General features: G+C 45.0%; 1 protein-coding gene across 2 annotated transcripts in view; it reads right to left on the reverse strand.

The window, feature by feature from the left end:
- Positions 1-11,493: 11,493 nt before the first annotated feature.
- IPO9 (importin 9) overlaps positions 11,494-24,221 on the reverse strand; it is a 49,743-nt gene continuing 37,015 nt past the window's right edge. For both annotated transcript variants that reach the window (XM_055234929.2, XM_063613258.1), the window contains exons 15-24: positions 21,453-21,679; positions 19,620-19,768; positions 18,705-18,833; positions 17,585-17,860; positions 17,121-17,287; positions 15,494-15,627; positions 14,083-14,205; positions 13,518-13,622; positions 13,226-13,302; positions 11,494-12,511 (exon numbers count right to left, since the gene is read on the reverse strand). In XM_055234929.2, the coding sequence (XP_055090904.1) occupies positions 12,401-12,511; positions 13,226-13,302; positions 13,518-13,622; positions 14,083-14,205; positions 15,494-15,627; positions 17,121-17,287; positions 17,585-17,860; positions 18,705-18,833; positions 19,620-19,768; positions 21,453-21,679 (1,498 nt within the window). In that variant the 3' untranslated portion in view covers positions 11,494-12,400. The remainder of the gene's footprint in view (positions 12,512-13,225; positions 13,303-13,517; positions 13,623-14,082; positions 14,206-15,493; positions 15,628-17,120; positions 17,288-17,584; positions 17,861-18,704; positions 18,834-19,619; positions 19,769-21,452; positions 21,680-24,221) is intronic.

The following is a 24,221-nucleotide window of genomic DNA, read 5'->3' on the forward strand; positions in this document are numbered from 1 at the left end:
ACAGAGCAAGCCTGTACTGCAATAGCCACCGGAGCATAGGGAGGGCAACAGTTAATTTCAGGTGGGCAACAGTTAATTCCAGGTGGAGACAGTGTTTTAGGATGGGAGAGGTCAGTCTTCACAGGTTTATACTGAGTGCCAGTGACTATGCTCCATGCTAGATGAGGTACCCTCCGAGGAACTGCAAATTAAGCCAGGGAGATCATCAAAAGCCTACCTTAATCCCCTGCCATGTACACCCTTTACACGCACTTCTGGGCTTCCACATCTACCTCACTGGAATCTTTCCACAACTCCATGAACTAAGCAAGGTTCGTTGGTGTTATCAATCCCATTTCACAGACTGAGAAACTAGGACTCAAGAGGTTAAAGAACTTGTTCAAGGTAATACAGCCAGTAAATGGTAGAGGCATCAGGAAGACCCAAATCTAAATCAGGGTTGATCCCCAGCCGCAACAGCAGACAGTGTAGACAGCGAGTATTTCTTGTGTTCTGGGGTGACAGAATCAGGGCAGGTTCATGGAAGGCCCAGTAGAATCTTAGTAGGTTAAGGAAGGACAGCTGAAAGAGGAGCTGCCCCATCCTGGGCCCCTGTGGGTGCTGGCACACCTACCCAAGAGAGCTGGAATAGGAGAGGATAGGCTCCTGGCCCAGAAAGTTGCTGGTAGCCTGATGGGCAAGAGTATGTCCTCACGCAGGACAGTCATAAAAGCAGCAGCAAGGACAAAGAGAGATGCCTCTGAATCCAGCACCACCTACTCAGTGTGCCCATTGCCATCCATCTCCTCTTTCCTACACTAAAAGCTCCATGACTGCAGGGACCACGTGGCTGTGTTCAATGTTGCCATCCAGCCCTAGCCATCAGTGCTGTCATTGTTGGTTGAATGATCTTCAGATAAGGTGCTGTCTTTCCTGCCCAGGGCTGAATCTCCCATGTGTACCCTTGACCCCTGCTGATTTGTCTCTTCATTATCCCATCTCTTTAGCTTCTCACACCTTACCAGCTTCTTTTCCCTAGGAAATCTCAAGTCTTTCCTATTTAAAGCAAAGAAAACCAAACCACATCCTTCCTGAAACTCATCCCTCTCTAGCTACTTTCCTGCTTTTTTCTCCAACTAGCCCTCCTCAAAGCGTATACCCCTAGTTGACACTTCCAGCTTCCAATAACACCTAGCGTGCACCAACATCATCAGTGATTTTCTCATTGCAAAATTCTAAGAATGTGTTTCAGTTCATGGGATGGGAGATGACTAGACTAGGACAGAGAGTGAAGAGAGGGGGCTGTGGGCCAACCAGAGGGGAGAACTGGCTGCACTGGGATAACTGGCACTTCTTACCTTGACAAGGGATGCTGGAGCCTGGAGATGGAGAGCTGGGGCTAGCTTATGTCGCCATAATGAACCTGGGTCTTGACAGAGTCTATAGATTGGCCAGGAGCGAGGAGGGGCTTGGGTGGGAGGACTGGGGGCCCTGGAAGAAGTTGTCTAATCTTCAGGCCTGGAGGGGCTTCACTACACCTTCTCTAGGTAAGGGCGGGCAGGAATATCCTCCCCTCACCAAGCTGGTCTCTTAATCCCCAGCAAGGGAAAGAAACACTTTCCTGGAAAAGAGGAGGCAGAGTAATTTGTGATCAGATGAGACAAAACATAGGCTTTGCCAGTAGGAGGTTCTCCTCAGGGTGTCTGGAATATATGATGGTAATGATAACACCAGCAGCAAACATTGCCGATGAGCTCATCCCATTGTACAGATGAGGAAACTGAAGTTGGAAGAACTTCAATTCCCCCAGCTCACACTGCTGGGATTTGCAGTTGGACTTTTGTGGCTTCAAAGCCCAGGCCCTTCAGCTTCACCACCTGCTTCTCTTTAAACAAGTCTAAAGGGCCAGGCGCAGTGGCTCATGCTTGTAATCCCAACACTTTGGGAGGCTGAGGCAGGCGGATCACCTGAGGTCGGGAGTTGGAGACCAGCCTGATCAACATGGAGAAACCCCGTCTCTACTAAAAATACAAAATTAGGCCGGGCGCAGTGGCTCACGCCTGTAATCCCAGCACTTTGGGAGGCCAAGGTGCGCGGATCACGAGGTCAGGAGATCGAGACCATCCTGGCTAACACAGTGAAACCCCATCTCTACTAAAAATACAAAAAATTAGCCGGGCGTGGTGGTGGGCGCCTGTAGTCCCAGCTACTCGGGAGGCTGAGGCAGGAGAATGGCGTGAACCCGGGAGGTGGAGCTTGCAGTGAGCCGAGATTGCGCCACTGCACTCCAGCCTGGGTGACAGAGTGAGACTCTGTCTCAAAAAAAAAAAAAAAAAAAAAAGAAAAAAATACAAAATTAGCTAGGTGTGGTGGCACATGCCTGTAATCCTAGCTGCTCGGGAGGCTGAGGCAGGAGAATCACTTGAACCCGGGAGGCTTGAACCTGGGAATGTGCCATTGCATTCCAGCCTGGGCAACAAGAGCGAAACTGTCTCAAACAAACAAAAAAACAAGTCTAAAATGCTCAGTGCTATGCCTGGCATAAAAAGCATGTATTCAGGGAAACTTTGATGCCCAGCCCTTATCTCTAGCAGGCCTCTGCATGTGGTGAGAAGGTAGCCAGGGATATCTGGAGTGGGGAAAGGCAGGAGGAGGGGAAAGGCTGAGACCCTGCCTGTGACCCAGTTTGGGCTTGGCTGGGGGCTGTGGTAGGAGTGCTCTGCTGAGTCACCTCACTCCTGGGCTGAATGACCAGCCCAGGGCTCCTCCCAATCTCTTCCATGCTCCTCTTTCTATCAGAGCAGACTGACACAGGCATTCCTGAGGCCTTCCTTACTTTCCTGGGCCATGAGCCCTGGAGGCTCCATCCCACCCTGGTCCTACCCCACCCATGCTGTTTGGCCATGGAGGCTCCTGCCTCCACTTTTGTTGAGCCATTCCAAGATTAGGGAAACTCTATTCCTTTCCTAATTCCTGCCTCTGGTCAGTCAGTGCTCCCCAGGAATGCACTCTACATTACTCTGCCCTCCTTTTTTCTATTCCTCCCTGCCCAGCCTCTGGCAACCCAACTCCTGCAGACAGGTAATTATACATTCCCCTACTCCATAGGACCCTGAGTTCTTTCCTCTGATTTAATGTCAGACCCTTCCTGGAAAGTCTTGGACATACGAATTCTCCTTGCAGTCCACAGCTAGGAGGAGTAAGACCTAGGACAGCAACAGGACTTGGCCAAGTCTCATGGCTTAGTTGGGGAACCAGGTCTTTTGGCTCCCACTGCCCTGGAATAAACAAACATCTCTCTTAAATCAGAATGCTTTTCTTGGCATCTAGCTTTAATCTTTCTTGCTGTAAATGAAAGACTGTCTCCTGTGTTTGTCCTCTTAGTGGGAGGGATTTGCAAGTGGAGGGTGGGTGAAGGACAGTGAGGATGAGCCTCACTGCTGCCAAGCTACTGGTAAGAAGGAGCACTCTTCCATGTAACAAAGTTGCACAAGTATCCTATACATTTATATATATATACGGAGCACTCTTCTCCAGAAGGACTTTTTACCAATGCCTTTGTAGGATTGCCTCTCCCAGAACGCCAGGCTTCTGCTTGTTTGTAGAGTGCCCAGGACAGCCTGGGCCTCAGGAAAGAAGGGGGTGTAGCCAGGCTGGCTTGGATGTCAGCTGTGAGCAGCCCCCTACTCAGGCACACTCTGGGTGGCTGTGGGAGCAGCAGCAGTCCCACGCAGCCAAGGCTGGCCTCAGGAGCCCAGCCCAGCCAGTGGGGCAGATGGGGAGGGCCAGGTTATCTTTAAATGGCACCTTACTCAGCCTGCCACTCTGCCAGCTGGGCAGGATGGGGGTAGACAACTGTTATTTTGGGATCTGAGGGCAAGGGAGGAAGGCTCTGTTTATAGCTCTCTCCTTTCTGAACCTACTCTCTCTCCTGGGGAGGATTTGGGGCCATGGGCCCCAGCCCTCCAGCTGACCCTTTCCAACTAAGGTTTCTGTTTTCAGCCTAGCTGTTAGCCATCTGCACAGATGGGAGTGTTGAATCTACAGAGGCACAGGCTTTCTCGGGAAGGCCAGCTCTGTAAAGGCAGGTTTAGGTGGTGACAACTGCATCGGACTTGGGATTAGACTAATAATAGGTAACATTAACACTTACTATGAGGCAGCACTACGAAGTGCTTTGTGTTACATTAACTTTATTTAATCCTCACAATCACTCCATGAAACAGATACTAGTATTATACTTGTTCTGTGGATCAAGAAATGGAGACATAATTTAAGCAGCCTGTCCAAAGTCACCCAACAGGCAAGTGGCAAAGCCAGGGTTCAAATCCAGGCAGTCTAGCTCCGGAGCGCATGCTCTGAACCACTAACTAGATACGAGTCCTGCTCTGCCACTTACTGGTTCTGTAAACTTGAAGGAACCACTCCCCCTCTGGTCTTGGCTTCCTCTTTTGGAAACGGACTACCATTCGGTTCAACCCACTAGAATCCCCAAGTTAGAACTGGCGGAGACACTCTGATCCATTGTGTCTCTCTCCCTGTTCAAGGGAAGTCACACAACGGGGCACTGGCACTAGTTTCTGTGCTCTTGCTGCGAACTTCCCTGTGGCAGGGATGAGTCAAGGGAGCTGACGAGGGATATTAGTTATGAATTTGCAATCACAAAATCAGGTGTGGAAGAAATACATTTATTTTCTTTTAACCAAAATAGATGAGAATGAGTCTCTATCCTGCTACCTGGTTTGTTATTATGGTTTGTTCCCCTCTCCAGAATCACGAAAAGGTCCTGGGGTCTCACAGTGCAAAACATTGAGGTGAGCCCTCTAAGCCTTGATCTGCACAGGTTCTGCTCATACATGCTCTTAAGCTTGCAAATTCAGAAGTGTTGGTCTGTGTGCCCCAGGTACAAGAGACCTTCCCAGGCTCTGGTGACCAGGGCTCAGCATCCCTGGGGACTCCATGCAGCCTTTTCCCTAGGAAGTTCTATCATCTCCAGGTGCTTTGCCACAATCAGGGCAGGATTCTCACCACTCATAGGCCCCATGGACTTTTTTGTCCCCTACTTATCTTTTGGAAAACTACCCCCCTTTTTCTCTTCCCTTCTTCCTCCAGGACCCGCAGGACCCTATGCCTAATTGCAGTTCACTAGAGCTTTCACCATAGGGTCCAGAAGCACAGCTATTCTCATGCAGTCCTGCTGTCCACCCTATAAAAGCAAATAAGGCAAGGAAATGCAAAGAATTCAGGTATGTTCTTGGACTAAGTTGGTAGGGGGGAAATCTAGTGAAAACAAATTAATACACCGATAGTTCACGTCACACAGCTAACCACAGAAAAACTGCTTAGTAGGTGGAAGGCAAGAGCTGGGCCTACCACCTGTTTCTATCCTGTTCCTCAGGCAGGGCTGCAGTGCTACAATTCATTCCTCAGAGCTGTCCTCCCAAAGGCTCACCAAGACCCTAATTTAGCAGCAGCATGTGTGAAATTGAACTGAGTCACAGTGTAATCCAGTGAGTCAGGGAGAATGAGCCAAACATAGCTCCCAGCTATGGGTGGGGGATAGGATGGGACATCTTCCACCACTAGAGGTGCTTTAATGAAGTCATCCTTAATTCTAACTACAATCCTGTGAGGTAGGTATTAGTTCCCTATTTTACAGATGAGGGAACCAAGGCTTGAAGGAAATGTCACTTGCCGCAGCTATGTAATCATGCCAAGTCAGAACAACTCAAGCCTGGGAGGGACTTCCAGGCCTCCTAGTCAGGCCAGTAGTTCCTCATTGTTTTTCTTCCTACAGCACATTTGCTACCATATCATGTATTCTACACAGGTTTAAAAACCCTAGTATAATTTTCAATTTTAGGAAGCCAGCAGTAATGCCACCCTTTTCCCACTTACTCAAAAAAGGAAAAAATTGGAATGTAAGGTGTCATTAGATGGCAAATGTTGACCTGCACCATCCATTAGAGAAACTTAAATTCACAAATTTTTTTTTTTTTTTTTTTTTTTTTTTTTGAGACAGAGTCTTGCTCTGTCACTCAGGCTGGAGTGTAGTGGCATGATCTTGGCTCACTGCAACCTCTGCCTCCCGGGTTCAAGCAATTCTCCTGCTTCAGCCGCCTGAGTAGCTAGGATTACAGGCATGCACCACCATGCCCAGCTATTTTTTTTTGTATTTTTAGTAGAGACGGGGTTTCACCATGCTGGCCAGGCTGGTCTCGAACTCTTGATCTCGTGATCTGCCTGCCTCGGCCTCCCAAAGTGCTGGGATTACAGGTGTGAGCCACCATGCCCGGCCTACAAAAATTGGAATTTTATTGCAATTACTTTTGGGTGCTTTGCTACTGGAATCTTGGTAAAGTATGGTTAAGACCTGGTCTAAATCCCCGTGAGAATGGGGAATTTTCCTGTGACTGCTAACTAAAGGTCTAGCCTCTGACTGAGCACTTGGATTGATGAGGAGGAACTCACTGCAACATTTTAAGACAATTCATTCCACAGCTCTCACTTTTGGAAAATCCTTGTCAGTCTTTAAGTCCTACTGACTTTACCTTGTCAACATCTCCAATCCAGCTCTTCCACCCTATCCCCTCTAGTTACAACCTTAGTCCAGGCTCTGGGTTTTCCCACCTGGACTGTTGTAGCTGCTGCCAGACTGCATTCCTTTCTCGCATCTCCCACCCCTTCAATCCAGGTTCCAAGTCACTCTTCTAGTCACATTTGGATCGACACTGCAACACTTTTCCAAGACACAAAACCTGATCATGTCACTTCCCTGTTTAGTACTCTTGGATAGTCTCCCATTCTCTAGAGGAAGCAGGTCTTGCAGAATCCTTCACAAGCTGCCCCCCACCTGTCCTTCCAGCTTTATTTCTGGCCAGGACTCCCATGAACTTATGCATAAATATCAGTACTTTTAATGTGCTTATAAGGTCTAAAAGTGAAATTGTTTCATGACGGCCTTTTCTTACCTTTTATGAATGTCTGCATATGTCTTACTCCACTCTCATCTGCCTGGCAATGTCTTACTCCACTCTCTGCCTGGCAAATGCACAGGAAAGGCAAAACAAATAGGCAACAAGTACAAGCTGCTTGGACTATAATCACACACTTGCAGTGTGACCTTTGATAGGTTAACAATATCTGTCTGCTTTAGTTTCATCAATCTGTAAAACTGGGTGGGCAAAGTGGACTACTTTGTAAGGTTAGTAGGTGGTCTAAGTGAGGTAAAAGTATTTAGCATACCCACTGGCGTTTAAATACTCCAGAAGCAGGTATTCTTAGCTCCTTGCAAGTGTTCAAGGGTTGCCTTCTCCATGCAACTTACCTGACTTCTTCCCCCAGGTTACCATTAGCCAGTTCCTTTTTTGGGCGGTGGGAACTAAACCCAGTACACTTTTTCTCTCACAGCACTCCCCACATTTATTATACTACAGATACTTTTCAGCTTATAATGGGGCTATATACCAATAAACCCAACAAAAGTTGAAAATACTGTTAAGTGAAAAATGCATTTAATACACCTAGCCTACCTTAAACCTACTCAGATCACTTACATTAGCTTATAGTTGGGCAAACTCATCTAACACAAAGCCTATTTTATAATAAAGTGTTGAATGTCTCATGTAACTTATTGAATACTGTACTGATTGTATGGATACTTGAAGTACTGTTTCTACTGAATGTGTATAGCTTTTGCACAATCCTAAAGTTGAAAAACTGGAAGTCAAACCATCATTATGTTCAGGCCCATCTGTATTTCTGATCCCCTACTAGACTAGCTCCTTGAGGGAAAGGGCCAAAGCCCCCCAGCATTTAGCACCGGCCTTGCATATCTAATAGAGGTTCAACGTTCACTGAAATGGGGTTGGGGGGAAGAGTAGCCAGAAATTGGCCTTTTATTTCCTACTTATTGATCATGGGTCAGCTTAGCTGGGGTGCAAAAGTATAGTATGTATTTCACTGGACCATCCTTGAACTTCCCAAAGCCATGTCCTGTTTCCTCTCATCTTCTCTAAGCTAAGCATTCTTAACTCCTTCAAGCTTCTTTTCCTTGACACGATTTGTCCTCTACATCTTAGCTTTCCTCTGGCAGAGGACTCATCTGTCAGGGAGCCTCCGGTTGAGCACCAGAAGGGAACATAGCAATGAGGATCACTGATAGGCACAGGAAGACTGAAAGGACCTTCCACACTACCCTAGACAACCTGTTTTTATTATCTCATCCTAGAACCACACTGGAGTTTTCTGGACACATTAACAGTTCCTGGCATAATAAAATTTTTTTATTTTAAATTTTGAGACAAGGTCTTGCCACGTTGCCCAGACTGGTCTCAAACTCTTGGGCTTATGTGATCTGCCCTCCTCAGCCTCCTAAAGTGCTGGGATTACATGGGTGTGGCACCACACCTGGCCCTCCTGGCATAATAAACTTTATTTTTTGAGACAGAGTCTTGCTCTGTTGCCCAGGCTGGAGTGCAATGGTGTGATCTCGACTCACTGCAACCTCTGTCTCCCAGGTTCAAGTGATTTTCCCGTCTCAGCCTCCCAAGTAGCTGGGATTACAGGCACGTGCCACCATGCCCAGCATTTGTATTTTTAGTAAAGGCGGGGTTTCACCACTTTGGCCAGGCTGGTCTTGAACTCCTGATCTCAGGTGATTTACCCACCTAGGCCTCCCAAAGTGCTGGGATTACAGGTGTGAGCCACCACACCCAGCCATTAAACTCTTAGCAGCACGCAATACTGTTAGTGAGAGCACAGTACTCTATAGTCCTCAACTCTTTCCACAGATGTTATTATCAATCTACATTTATTGAAATGTTACATTTAGATTCTGCTCATTTTTATAGGTTGTAATGGTATTTGTTTGGATCCTAAATTTGGATTCTAAATTGTCATCCTTCCTAAAGGTTTCTTATTATCTAAAAATTTGATCAGCATTCCTAATTTACTAGTAGTATCTCTTTTGTAAATGGCTTCAAATTCTTTTGTGGAATGGGTAAGGCATAAAAAAAGTCATCTGTCACTAATATCAAAGGAGCGGCCAAGGACACAGCCCTGGGGGAACTTACCAGGTCAACCCACAGTGGGTGAATTTATAGTCTGTTAGTGAGTGGTCAGTTACCAACTTCTCTCTCTCTCTAATGCTTTGACTAAAATGTCCAGATTATTTTACCTAGTTAACAAAATTAAAGAAGACTCTAAGGCCAGTTTAGCATCATTTTCTCTTAAGTCCATAATGAATGTCTGTTAAACTCTCATTACTCTTATTTAGGTGCTTTTGGGTCATTTGTTGTAGGTTCATTCTCCCAAATCAATGTCACTTGTACGACTGTAACTTGTGTTATCAGCTTCCTTCCTAGGGTTTTAACTTCTTTTCAGTCTTATAGTGTTCCTTCCATTTTCCTTTTGGTTCACTCCAATAAAAGCTCGACAAACTCCTGGGAACCCCTTGGTGCCCCAGCTGCTGTTTACCAGAGTCAGGAGACTAAAATGTCTCAGAGCAGCTAAGTGCTCTTTTTTATTTTTACCTCATTTGTCTTACCTTGAACTTTTTAGTTCCTTGTAACCACTCAGCCCTGCCCTTTTCATACTGAAGCTAGTTCTCTTTGGCCAAAGACAGGAGACAAAATATGGTCTAGAGTTTCTGTCAACACGTACTGGCCTCCAACAGATCTTTTCTTCCTGCTGACACTGGACACAGTCTCTCCACTCTTTTTCTCAACAGAATGGGAATATCCACTCTGTGAACCTGTTATAAAGGTTAAATGGGATAATGTATATGAAAATGCACTGGAAACACAATTAAGTACCTGCACACCGAGGGGTCCAAGACCTTCTGCTCTCACCCACAGCCGAGTATCTGTTAGCCAGGGGTAGCCCTTAAGTGATACTAGGGCCCTTTCCTCAGGACTCAAGTTCTCCTGAGGCAGGATGCCCAGTCCTCCCCCAAATCAGCATGAGAGCAGAAAGGACCCTTGCCAAAGGATTTAGGACCACTTTTGGCACTAGATATAGAATGTTTGTCTAATTGGCAGACCCAGAGGGACCCCCATCATTCTCAGTCTATGTGTGGGAGCCTTAAGCCTTCCCAAGCTCAGCAGTTCAATGCTACTGGCATGAGATCATTCTTTTGTGCCAAAATCAGAGGCCGACTTGGCCTTACGCCTTTAGCACCAAATCCGACTGGCACTGCCTTGAGATAAACTATGGAGTCTGCAAGGCTGAGGGTAGTTTTCTGAGCACCACTTGGTCAGATCTGCCATCATTTTCCCAGTACCAGCAACTCCCACAATGCCATGTGGAGAAGCAGCAGGGGCACAAGCAGTTAGCCTCAGAACCTGGCTGGCAGGGGACGACTGTGAACATGCCCACAGGCTTCTCAAAGGTAGTAAAAACTTTTAACTCTACTTCTTCCAATCTCAGTCATGGAGGTTGAACACTGGGGACACCTAGTGGCATGAAGACATTACTAGCTACAATATCCTTGGGGACATCCCCTTGAGTGGAGATTCATATTCACTTTATATTCTTTCTCTTTTTTTTTTTGAGACAGTTTCGCTCCTCTTGTTGCCCAGGCTGTAGTGCAATGGTGCGATCTTGGCTTACTGCAACCTCTGCCTCCCAGGTTCAAGCGATTCTCCTGTCTCAGCCTCCCGAGTAGCTGGGATTACAAGTGCATGCCACCACGCCTGGCTAATTTTTGTATTTTTAGTAGAGACAGGATTTCATCATGTTGGTCAGGCTGGTCTCGAACTCCTGACCTCTGGTGATCCGCCGGCTTCGGCCTCCGAAAGTGCTGGGATTACAGGTGTGACGCACCGCGCCCAGCCTATATTCTATTTCTTCTTTGTAAGAATATCAATCTAAAGAAATATTCTGTGGCTATTAAAAATGGGGCACCAGATGTGGGCACTACCAAAAAAAGGGGAACACAGGTTTCATCTTTCTCTCCGTGATTTTTGTGTGTGTGTCTGTGTGTGCGTGTGATTGAGTCTTGCCCTGGAATGCAATGGTATGATATCGGTTCACTGCAACCTCTGCTTCCCAAGTTCAAGCGATTCTCCTGCCTCAGCATCTCAAGTTAACTGGGATTACAGGCATGCACCACCATGCCCAGCTAATTTTTGTATTTTTAGTAGAAATGCGGGTTTCACTGTGTTGGCCAGGCTAGCCTCAAACTCCTGACCTCAAGTGATCTGCCTATCTCAGCCTCCCAAAGCACTGGGATTACAGGCGTTAGCCACCGCACCCAGCCTCTCCATGATTTTCTAATCCTCATTTACTCTTTGAACCCCAAACAGACTAAACTTCCCAATTAAGGAATCTCCTTTAAAAATATTTGATTAAACAATGCCAGTTCTTTAAGAATCATTTCAGGCTATCTTTGCCAAGACACACTAGAATGTTTAGACAGGCTCCACCTAATCCTTTCCCCCATTACTTTTACTTACCTTCTAAAGGGAATAGAAGGCAAACAGGTGCTGAGATACCTTATACCACGCAACTAAATTCATTTGTAAAGATTACTTTACTGTCCTAGAAAAATACATGTTGCAAATTTGAGGGCTACAACTTAACCACTTTAGAGGCTTCCTGAGGGAAAGGGGATAACCTTTGAATATCAGACTCTGTGGTAATGTGTGGGAGAGGCATATTAAATATAGTTGGGTCAGGTGGATTTAAAAAAAATCCCTTTTCCCCATTTTTTTTTTTCTTCTAAAAAAGGAAGATCAAATTGCCATCTGTCTGGCTTATTTTGTGTGTGCATGTATATATAGGAACAGCTTGAGGGGAAGGGTTATGTCATGCAATGAGGCAAAAACAAGACGACCTCCTCTGACAGAGAAGCCTTAGTGTTGTAGAAGAGAAGCAAGGCTGAGGTCACTGGAAAGGCTTAGAATGAAGCTGCTCCTGCCTGTTCCTCCTGAGAACCCAGAGCAGCAGTGGTCCAGGGCACAAAGCATAATGATCGCTCACGAAGATTCCTATCTGAACACATCAGAAGTCCTATGAACATAGATAGGTCTGTTTTAGAATATAAATGGTAGTGACTTCCTGTGCTCCTGAGGCGGGGCAAAATAATCCATAAACACATAATCCTTCTGGGCAATAATGTTTCTGGACTCGCCAGCAGAGGGCTGTAGGAACAGAGGTGGGGGTAGAGTTGGGGAGAAAAAAGGTTCTAGAGATGGGATGTCTTCAGGGGAACTTTGAGAAATGTCCTTTGTTCCAGCATTCCTAAGTGACGGCACTGGTGAGCCTGGTCTGAATTGTCATCAGTGTCACTGCCGAGGCCAAGGGCCAAGGGTCAAGATGCCTCTTTAGGTTGAGAAGAAAGTGCATCTCAAGGCCAGTGAGGGCTGCAAAATGGTTTGCGGCTGGGCCAGAAGGCGCAAATGTAGAAAGCCTCCCCTTTTTAGATGCCAATGGTCTGTAGAACTCGCCTCTCGTTGTCATTAAGGTGGCCTGAAAACATTATGTAGCAGGGCTGCTGAGCAAACTGGCAGAGGAAATCTGTGAGATATGCCTGGAGGAAAGAGTAAGAGTGGCATTAGTGAGACGTTGCAAGTCACCCATTTGCAGTGGAGCAAGAACCACAATCAAATGGCACAGGGAATGCTGGTTTTTAGACAAATGCCAGCTCCCTGAGGGATGGTCTTTCATGTTCTTGGATCTAGTTTAGGTAATCCACAGGGAAACAACATTTTCCCAAGGCTGTATCACCCCAAGGACCTTCACAACATAGCCTCTGGAAGATGAATTACAACACATCAAGTGCAAAGTTCCAGCCCATCCAAAACCCTGGACCACTCAACAAGACAGGAACTCTTTCCCATGAGGCTCCCATGTTAAATTATAAATGGATTTTTTTTTTTTTTGAACACAGGGTCTTGCTTTGTCGCCCAGGCTCAAGTGCAGTGGTATGATCACAGCTCACTGCAGCCTTGACCTCTTGGCCTCAAGCGATCCTGCCACCTCAGCCTCCTGAGTAGCTGGGACCACAGGGGTGTGCCACTATGCCCAGATAATTTTTAAATTATTTGTAGAGACAGGGTGTTCCTGCATTGCTCAGACTGGTCTTGAACTCCTGGGCTTAAGCAATCCTCCCGCCTTGACCTCCCAAAGTGTTGGGATTACAGGCATGAGCTACCATGCCTGGCTATAAATGGATTTGAGCCCATATTCCTGTTTCCATGGCCTGGGACATTGTCATTTGCAAGACATCTCCGGACACCCTCACCTGCAGATCAATCTGATAGAGAGGATCCTTCAGGGCATCAGGGTCATCTTCCTCATCATCCTCGTAGTAATCCTCCTCTGTTAGACATAGCCAACACAGGGCGGGTCAGGACAAAGGCCCATGATCAGGCCCTGAGTGGTGATATACTACCACATGACTGAGGCGGAAGGTGCAAAAGCCCAAGAAATGTCCCTGTGGGCCCACCTCTCCCCTTTCTTGGGTACCCCATTCTTGGGATCAGTGTGTAAAGAAAAGGTATTTACCATGGCTGTCCTCTTATCAAACAGCTTACCATATTTACTTGTAGCAAGAATGTCAGATAAAAGTTGGCCAGCTAAACCATCCTCCTCCTCCTCCTCTTCCTCCTCCTGGTCCTCCCACATATCATTGGAGTCATCTACTTGGAGATGAAAAGCAGCTAGAGCTAGAGCACATTCATGCATTTTCCCTCCCCAAATCCAAATAGGCCAGAATAGAAGGGCCCCAAAGGCTTCTGCAATGTGGCTTGTAGTCCCCAGTGAAAGAGAACCTGAAATGGCCAAACCCTCCTGGTTAGTCTCAATGAAAGAACCAGCAGATATAAGGGTTGAGGGGCTCTTAAGAAGAATCAAACCAAAGAAGGGCTATGTTAGCTTGCCTCCTGGCTGCCTCCCACCCCAGCCTCTGTAAGATTTCATATGGCAGACTGGAGAAGCAGCTCTACATGCCTAGTGCCTAGCATGGTGCCAGCCACAGAGCAGCCATTCCATCAACTTTTTTTTTTCAATTAGTGACTCAACAAACCAAGTTGATAATTTGACAATTTGTAACTTGATCTGCCAGGCTAAAAGTCTCCTGGGAGTAAGGGCCTGGTGCACCTTGACTCCACTCTGCAGGAGTGGCCTGGCGAGCGGCATTAGCCTCCATGACGTTGGAGAGCTCGTTGATGATCAGCTTTAGGATCTTGACCAGCAAAGGAATGTTTGTCCAGCGTTCTGGGTCTGGGAAGGAAGAAAAAGGCTTCAAGTCAGAGTGTCACTGAACTTACTTCTGGAAGTATCCCCGTCCTCTCCTCAGTGCCACTCACCAGAGTTCACCACCCCTCAAACTTTCACTGTCCCTGACTAGATCCAGTCTCCAAAGTGATTTAAAGTTAAATAACTTTATTCTGTTTGGTATTGTAACAACAGTTCAGAAGCTGGGAGAGATGAGAGTTCAGGGATTAAAGGAGATAGAGTCTTGTTAGTAATAAAACTCTGAAACCAGGGAACTGTATAGAGCCAGTATTCCAGTCCCAATGACTTACAATTTGAGAGACAGTGGAGGTAATTATAAATCTACATTAAAGATAGCAGCTCTATACTCCCTACCTGCAAATCATTGGAGTTACAGGCCAAAGGCAACTCAGTAACAAAGACATGCTGACTATCTGTGCCCAAGCTTCTGAATGAAGCTGGAAGCTGGGATGCTTGGTACTTGAGACTATTTTTGTCTTTTTTTTTCCTTCAGACAGAGTTTCGCTCTTGTTGCCCAGGCTGGAGTGCAATGGCGTGATCTTGGCTCACTGCAACCTCCGCCTCCCGGGTTCAAGCGATTCTCCTGCCTCAGCCTCCCGAGTAGCTGGGATTACAGGCATGCGCCACCATGCCTGGCTAACTTTGTATTTTTAGTACAGACGGGGTTTCTCCATGTTGGTCAGGCTGGTCTCGAACTCCCAGCCTCAGGCGATCCACCCGCCTCGGCCTCCCAAAGTGCTGGGATTACAGGTGTGAGCCACCGCACCTGCATTGTTTTTTTTTTTTTTTTGAGACGGAGTCTTGTTTTGTTGTCCAGGCTGGAATGCAGTGGCACGATCTTGGCTCACCGCAACCTCTGCCTCCCAGGTTCAAGTGATTCTCCTGCCTCAGCCTCCCAAGTAGCTGGGATTACAGGTGCCTGCCACCACGCCTGGCTATTTTTTGTATTTTTAGTAGAGACGGGATTTCACCACGTTGGTCAGGCTGGTCTCAAACTCCTGACTTCAAGTGATCCATCCGCTCTGGCCTCCCATCAAGTGCTGGGATTACAGGCGTGAGCCACCACGCCCGGCCTATTTTTGTCCATTTTCCACAACAGGAAGAAACCATATGTTCTGATCCCTTTTACCTAAATTTTCTGCTTCTTCTTTATCAAACCCATCACCAACAATTGTTTTAAAAATATACACCACAGTGCATTCCTTCCCTTCACCCAGGTATCCTTAGCCCCTTCTTATAGGGAGAGGATTGGAGGAATCGCAGCAGCACCCACTTTTGGCTGACTTAGAGCGGGTGCGGATGCCCTCATCCATGCTGTAGATCTCCTCTCCCTTCACACGGATATCCTGTAGCCGTTTGTCATCTGCATTGATGCCATGCTGGAGCAGCTTACAGAGTGCCACAGAGCTGGCAAGGAAGATCCAAAAAAAGGTCGATCAGCCGCCCATCTAGAGTTCATTCCAAGGAGATAAGCAATTATGTCCTAAGACCCTCTATTTGATAGTGAAAATTCCATTAACAACTAATTAGGAGAGCTAAGAGAGTTCAGCTGAAAATGAGATTTTAGAGTTCATGAGATGGTCTAATGAGATCTGTTCTTTTGTTGTTGTTGTTGTTGTTGTTTTTGAGATAGGGTCTCATTCTGTCACCCAGGCTGAGTGCAGTGGTGTGATCACGGTTCACTGCAGCCTTGACCTCCCTGGGTTCAGGTGATCCTCCCACCTCAGCCTCCCAAGTAGCTGGGACTATAGGCACGTGCCACCACGCCTGGCTAATTTTTGTGTTTTTCTGGTAGAGACAGGTTTCACCATGTTGCCCGGGTGGGTCTCAAGCAATTCGCCCACCTCAGTCTTTCAAAGTGCTCGATTACAGGTGACCTGTTCTTCTTGAACAAAGCTAAGATTGCACCATATTATAAGGTGCAACAAGGTGATAAGAATCAATGGTATAAAAGTCCAGGATAAAAAGTTAGGAAGCCAGGGTTAGAAGATTGGGTTTTTTATTTTTATTTTTTTGAGACAGTTTCGCTCGTCGCCCAAGCTGGAGTGCAATGGCGTGATCTGCCTCCTTGGTTCAAGTGATTCTCCTGCTTTGGCCTCCCGAATAGCTGGGATTACAGGCACCCACAACCACATCCAGCTATTTTTTGTATTTATAGTAGAGACAGGGTTTCACCATGTTGGCCAGGCTGGTCTTGAACTCCTGACCTTCAGTGATCTGCTTGCCTCAGCCTCCCAAAGTGCTGGGATTATAGGTGTGAGCCACTGTGCCTGGCCAAGGCTTGGGCTTATAAAGGAAAATAAGCCACTAGCAGCACTTAGCTGTGTGAAGTCTGTGGTACAGAAGGGATCTCTTGTAAACAGAGATCAGAAATATATAATCTACCTCTGTTGACTGTCTTTTGGGGATTTCACGATGGCAGCTATTCACATATGTGCGTTAGCAATAAAGACAGACAGGGTAAAAGGGAATACAGAGAGCCATTTGAAATGTCAAACAAAAATCAATGGAGCAAATCAGGAAAAAAAGAAATATGGGTCAGGAGCAGTGGCTCACCTGTAATCCCAGCACTTTGGGAGGCCCAGGTGGGTGGATCACTTGAGGTCAGGAGTTCAAGACCAGCCTGGCCAACATGGTGAAATCCTCTCTCTACTAAAAATACAAAAAAAAAAAAAAAAAAAAAGAATTCGCTGGGTATGGTGGTGCATGTGTGTAATATTCGGAAGGCTGAGGCAGGAGAATTGCTCGAACCTAGGAGGTGGAGGTTGCAGTGAGCCAAGATTGTGCCACTGCACTCCAGCCTGGGTGACAGAGTGAGACTCTGTCTCAAAAAAAAAAAAAAAAAAAAAAAGAAATATGAGTGGTGGCAGAATGCCCAGAAAAGAAAGATGGGGTTCTACCTGACTTTGCCTTCATACTGTCCATAGAACAGGTGCTGTCGGCTTGTCCACTCAGCCATCACAAACTCTAGAGCAGGTTTGCCAGTAGGTCCTGGGAGGCTACACAGGAACTCCAAGAGAGGTTCTAGCTGAGTGTGCACCAGATGAGCGAACACCATGATCAGGGACTAGGAGAAAATAAGGACATTTGCTTCAGGGAAATCAATTTCAGAGACATAGGACATGAAAGGGAACTGGCCAGTCAGATAAGAAATAGAGTCTACACTGAGGGTATTATCCACAGGACAAGAAAACATGGGAGACTTCCTTGTCCATGTTTCTTAGGCCAAACAGATCAGACAGGTCCCATTTTACTTAACTGTCCTACAAGGCTAGTAAGAGGGTAAAATAACTCAGGATCAAAATACTAATTTTCATTTCTATCAGCCAGGGAGTAGGAAGCCCACTCCCCACTGTTCTCTTACCTGCATGACACTGAGCGTCTCTGCCTGCTGCATCTTACTGAGGATGGCACGAAGAATCTGGTCTAGATTCTCCCCGAGTTCCCGCCCTGCCTTGGAGATGAGGGTGGAAACAAGGCGGCCCACAAAGGCCGCAGTGAACTCTGAGGTGCGGGGGTCCAGGAGCTGGCTCACCACTTGCATCACATACCACAGTCCATTGTGGCCCTGCTCATCATGCCACTGGGCTACTTGTTCCAGGGTCACTGACACGTAGGCCCGCAAGCACTCTCCGCCATTCTGGGGAGACAGGGGTGGCAAGCAAGATTAGTAATCAAGGGACAGATGCCAGAAGGCCCTCAGTCTGTATAAACAAATGTTCCCAGAGGCCTATGCCTCATAAAAGCTGTGAATCTATAATGTTTGTGGTGGGCTCATACCACCGGAGTCAGGAATTTACTGTTACAGACATAGACATGCATTACATAATTCCCCCTTTACCTAATCAGCTATCTCACAAATGTGTATATATATATTTTTAATCACAGGGACAATAGCCAAGCAAAATGAATTTTAATCATAAAGGTCTACCTCTGGTACTAAAAAAATATGCTTACAATGTTGCAATAACTGGGGATACTATAGGTCTTTATATAGATCTTACACAAACCACTATTTGCCTAGGGATTTCCAAGCTGATCAATATTCACTGGCAAGTTCCTATAACCTTTCTAATCAATCACAGTAGCACACACCTGAAAAGGTAACCAATTCACCCAAGAAACAGGCACTGCTTCCCCTCTCTAGAGGCCCATTACTCTGCTGACTTTATTACTAGAAGAAATATGCAGAAAGACTTTCTTATGGCCCCAAGTCTAGATGTCTGTAATCTCTTTCACAGTAGCAATACCCAATACAGATGGGCGGGGTGCTTGGTATCCATATTTTTAAAAACTGTAACATGCTCCAAAGCACCAGAAATGCTTGGCTTTTGCAGCCTGAACTCTTCCTGAATCTGCTAAGTAAATACGGAGTTGAGAATTCTGTATTTCAAAAGCATAAAACCATGTCAGATTTCTCAGCATAGTATAAGCCCATGGCTGGGGAGCTATCTTCCCTCTTCTACTCTCCAGGTCTCAGATACCTGCATGGTGGCATTGTCATCTGTGTGAAGGGTACACTGTGCCACAGCAGGGAAAGCTTGGCAGATGAGAAGCTGGGAAAGGGGAGGCTTTGTATTTCGTACTACTGTTGTCAGGATATCAATGGCTGTCTGAAAGAGAGAAGAAAAAGAAAAGTCAGAATTGCCTCTGGGGTCAGGGGGTGCCCAACAACCAAGATCCTTCCTGGATGGGTATTACATAGCAACCCAGAGAAAGCTTATTAATAAAAGGCAAGTTTCCAAAATAAAAGGAATAATTAAATGGGTAGTGCTCTCAGCCTCCTCATAATAGCTTACTAATTGATTAGCCATAGGGGTGGGCAGTAGTACATGGTAGTGGATTGGATAACCAGGTGACATACTTAGTGGCACTGTGTAATGGTAGCACTCTGTTCAATTCACTGAGGGTACCGCTGGAACAAGAAGAGGCATTTTCTTTCTTTCTTTCTTTTTGAGGCAGAGTCTCGCTCTGTCACCTAGGCTGGAGTGCAGTGGCGCGATCTCCGCTCACTGCAACCTCTGCCTCCTGGGTTCAAGTGATTCTCTTGCCTCAACTTCCTGAGTGGCTGGTACTGCAGGTGCCTGCCACCACGCCCGGCTAATTTTTGTATTTTTAGTAGAGACAGGGTTTCACCATATTGGCCAGGCTGGTCTCGAACTCCTGACCTTGTGTCCCACCCACCTCGGCCTCCCAAAGTGCTGCAATTACAGGCATGAGCCACCGCACCAAGCCAAGCCATTTTCTTAAAGCTTCAGAGAATCATCCACTGTCCTTGCGGGCAAAAGAGCTCAGCAAAATCACCCCATGAATCTCTAACGCTATTAGGTTCTTGTCAGCTAGATGCATCTGTGGGTGGCACTCGTAGATCTCACACACACACACACACAGCCACTTACCGCACAAAGCCCTGCAGGAATCTTGTCTGCTGGGGCCTGCATTATGCTGACCAGAGTGGGAATCAGCCTCATTTGCATTGGGCCCTGACAGGCTTCAATCTGGGACAGCTCCTTGAAGATGTCCTGAGCCAGTGAGGCGACGACGGGATCTGAAGTGGATAAGGCAACACGGAATCCCCCTGCCTGATGGTCTGCATCTGCTTCTCACTTAATGATGCCTGTTGTTTGGCCCTAACCTAAGTTAACAACTTCTGCATTGATTACTTATCACATACCTGGGACCTAGTGGGGCCACATGAATAACCTGAAAGAACAGGAGAGATCCTAAATCTCCAAGAGGTGCACTTTATATGGCTTCATTAAAGTAGGGACTAGTCATTAACAGCTACTCCTAAAACAAAGTATGGCTTTTTCTAGAGAAAAATCTTTAAAGTCTTTATTCTTGTGAAACCTACGTTATAAAACCAAATGCTTAAAAAAATAAAAATAAAAAAGCCCAACTGATACTTTAAGAAGACATGAAAGTTGCAAAAATTGCCAAAACACTGACTTTGATGCATGAGAGAAATCATACATATCTCCTATGGGGTAGCCATGGTAGACATGAAGAACTCTCAAAGCTACTTCTGGAGCAAAAGGCAAAACTCCTAAAAAGCAGAGCCTTATGAAGAAAGGGAACTTTAGCTCAATCTTCTTTATCTATAGAACAAAACATCCTCCTCTATTTAGTATGGAAAAATATAGGCAATGTGCATTAAACTATACCTTAAAATATCACTGCAGCATTGTTTGTAATAGAAAAAAATTGGGAATACCCTAGATGTCCATTAACAGAATGGGTAAATTATGATATACCCATTTTATGGAATATTAGTAATGGCTGAAAAGAATGAGATACATCCAAGAACACAATGTGGAAAGCTCCTCAGTACACATTTTTCAGTGAAAAAGCTATCAAATAACATGTTCAGTATATCACATTATATAAATAATCCTTATCCTGTACATCTTTCTGAGCTTCAATATTGGAGCTCTCTAAAAAAAAAAATCCTTAATATTTTACTAGTAATAAGGTATTAATAAATACATTCACTACAGGAAAAAAAGACTTAAAATGCAGAAAATAATGAAAACACCTGTAATTCCACCACCTAAACACTCAACATTTTGATGTATTTTTTTTTAAACATACCTATCTATACATACATGCTTTTCTAAAAGAAAAATCAAAACTTGGGATCATATTCTATGGATTTTTGGGGAAAAGTATCTTTTCATTTATTATAATGTAAGCTCTTTCCCATGGTTTTAGATATTCCTTTTAAGCTTGATTTTTAATGGCTGCACAGTATTTCATTTTATGGATATAATTAACTAATGTCTTTTTATAATTTCCAAATTTTTACTACTGTAAAAAATATCTAGTGAATACCTTTGTTTATAAACTTTTACATGTATCTTTCTTTAGTATCTCCTTTTCTAAATTATAGTCCTAGCCCTTTTCTTTTAGGAGGCTTTTCATTTGCCCAATTTCCTATTCTATCATCAAAGTTCTGAATTATGTCTCTTGCTTATTAGCCCTTTATTTATTATCTTTATCCCTAAGTCCTTAATAGAGAGTAAGTGTTACAGAAATAGGTACTCTATTTTTTAATGCTGCTACATTTACAGCACAATTCTATTTTTTGCTAATTGAAAGCCAGATTCTTTGCTTACGATGTTAAAGCCATAGCTTCATAGCTAAGACTAGACCTAGGGAATCTTTCATTTAAATTCACCAGCCACCACCTTTTCTTTGGTGCCCCTCATAACACATCCTCCCTGGCAGCATACCATTACTGTACTTTAGGAAAATGGCGATGGTGAAGGGGCAGATTTTGCTTTCCATGCTTGCTGTGAATTCGGGGTCTACTGTACAAACGATGCACAGGGTCTCCATCACCAGGTTGAGGACCTCTGAGCTGAACTGGGCTGCTAGGTGAATTAAGCCATCAAGGATGCTGGGGAGGAAGGGCTGGAGCACGTGGGTACTCTCTGAGACTTTCAGTTGGTCACAATAACTAGAGAGAGATAGATAAGCAAGAATTATTTAAAAAAATTCAATTCCTGGTTTTCCCAATCAATCTCACATATTATAGCATTTGTATGTGTAGCTTTATAAAGCTAATTCTAAAGTTAGGTTTAAGTTTCTATTTCTTTCTGGATGTATTATATAAACATCAACACCACCATTTCTATGTTCTGTAATTTATTTCTTTGACTTTTGCTATTTTCTTTAAAAACTTCTGCTTTTTTTCTTGAGGTTTTTTTTTTTTTGCATCCTGAAACAAGCTTAATTTATATAAACATTTTATGTACACTTTCAAAATCAGCCTATTAGCTGTAGGATTTAAAGTTCCCTCTATAGTTTTACTGTATTAGCCTCTTTTCAGTCAACAAATATTTACTGAATGTTGCTTACCATGTCCAATATGATACAATTGTTAAAAATACATTGTCTAGGACCAGGCACGGTGGCTCACACCTGTGATCCCAGCACTTTGGGGGGCCAAGGCAGGTGGATCACCTGAGGTCAGGAGTTCCAGACCAGCCTGGCCAACATGACAAAACACTGTCTCTACTAAAAATGCAAAAATTAGCTAGGCATGGTGTTGCGCACCTGTAATCTCAGATACTCAAGAGGCTGAGCCATGAGAATCATTTGAACCTGGGAGGCGGAGGGTGCAGTGAGCCGAGATCATGCCACTGCACTCCAGCCTGGGTGACAGAGCGAGAGTGTCTCAAACAAAAACACAAAAACACAACAACAACAAAAATTGTCTGAGTCTTTACTTTTGTTTATCTTTAGAATGGCAATAAGTTAAAACAATAAAAACATTGTTTCTCTATGTTAAAAGAACCTAGTACAGAAACAAGGCATTTAGCAGTATTCAATAAGTTGTTTTTCTTTCTTTCTTTTTTCTTTGTTTTGAGACGGAGTCTCACTCTGTTCCCCAGGCTGGAGTGCAGTGGCACGATCTCGGCTCCCTGCAACCTTCGCCTCTGAGGTTAAAGCGATTCTCTTGCCTCAGCCTCCTGAGTAGCTAGGAATACTGGGAATACTGGGAATACAGGCACCCGCCATCACGCCCAGCTAATTTTTGTATTTTTAGTAGAGATGGGGTTTCACCATGTTGGCTAGGGTGGTCTTGTACTCCTGACCTCAGGTGATCTGCCTGCCTTGGCCTCCCAAAGTGCTGAGATTACAGGCGTGAGCCACTGCGCCCGGCCAATAAATGGTTTTTAACTTAAATGCTTTATTTTAAAAATGTCTTATAACCGTATTATTTGTGTCGGCTTTCAAAGATCCACAATGACCAGTGAAACTGTGGGCTTTAATCTCAGATCCGTCCACAGACTTTTTGATTTTTGGTTCATAATGTTTGATTCCAATACTACCCTGCTCTGACCAAACTTCTCCTAAAGAGCTGATGTGGAACCTGGCTTTGGTCAGCTCTCAACTCCTTAGACTAGCTTTTGGATCCATCCCTCGACCAGCATTTATCTGTCCTCTCCCTCTCTCCATTTCCCACTTCTATTCTTTTTTTAAAAAATTTTATTATTATTATATTTTAAGTCTTCCCACTTCTATTCTAAGGGTTTATAGTTACTTTGCCCCTCTAATGAACTTGAAACTGTACAGTATGGTAGATCACAGAGTTTGCATCATCTATCTACATCATATTGGATCTTAAATGCCATGCTAAAAGAGGTTGGACTTTATTGTGGAAGTCGGTGTTTCTTTAACTTGTGTTACTCCTAACACCTAATCTTCTCTTTACCCTAAAGTCTCCAGGGAAAATTGATGTCCCATGAAAATATTATATATATATACTGTGGCTTCCTATACTGCCTGACATAATATGACTTTCTTCTGAAGTACCTCTATCTCAAGTTTGAAGAGAACAACTGGGAGCCGTGAATTTTTTTTTTTTTTTTTTTTTTGAGATGGAGTCTTGCTCTGTTGCCAGGCTGGAGTGCAGTGCCATGATCTCGGCTCACTGCAACCTCCACCTCCCGGGTTCAAGTGATTCTCCTGCCTCAGCCTCCTGAGTAGCTGGGACTACAGGCGTGCACCCAGCTAATTTTTTTTTTTTGTATTTTTAGTAGAGATGGGGTTTCACCATGTTGGCCAGGATGGTTTCGATCTCCTGACCTTGTGATCCACCCACCTCGGCCTCCCAAAGTGCTAGGATTACAGGCATGAGCGTGCCCGGCTGCCATGAGTGATTTTAACAGCAGGAGCAATAAAATCAGTTTTCTATTTTAGAAAGATCAACTTGACAGCTCAAATAATATGGACTGCAGAAGTGTGAGGCTGCAGACAACCAGGAAGCTGCTGCATTAATTCAAGGAAGAGAAGTAGAGAGTACAATCAGGGTAGTAGCAGGGGAAGATGGGAAGGAAGAGATGAGAGGCCAAGGAACCAAGATCTAAAAGGCAAATATCTGGGCATTAAAACAGGGAATACAAGATCTTTAAGTTCAAGATCTAAAGTTACAAGATTTCTACCTTTAATAAAAAAGAAAATACAGGTAGGACAGGCCTGAAGGTGATAAATGG

Source organism: Symphalangus syndactylus, chromosome 19 (genome assembly GCF_028878055.3).
Source record: "Symphalangus syndactylus isolate Jambi chromosome 19, NHGRI_mSymSyn1-v2.1_pri, whole genome shotgun sequence".
Taxonomy (NCBI): Eukaryota; Metazoa; Chordata; class Mammalia; order Primates; family Hylobatidae; genus Symphalangus; species Symphalangus syndactylus.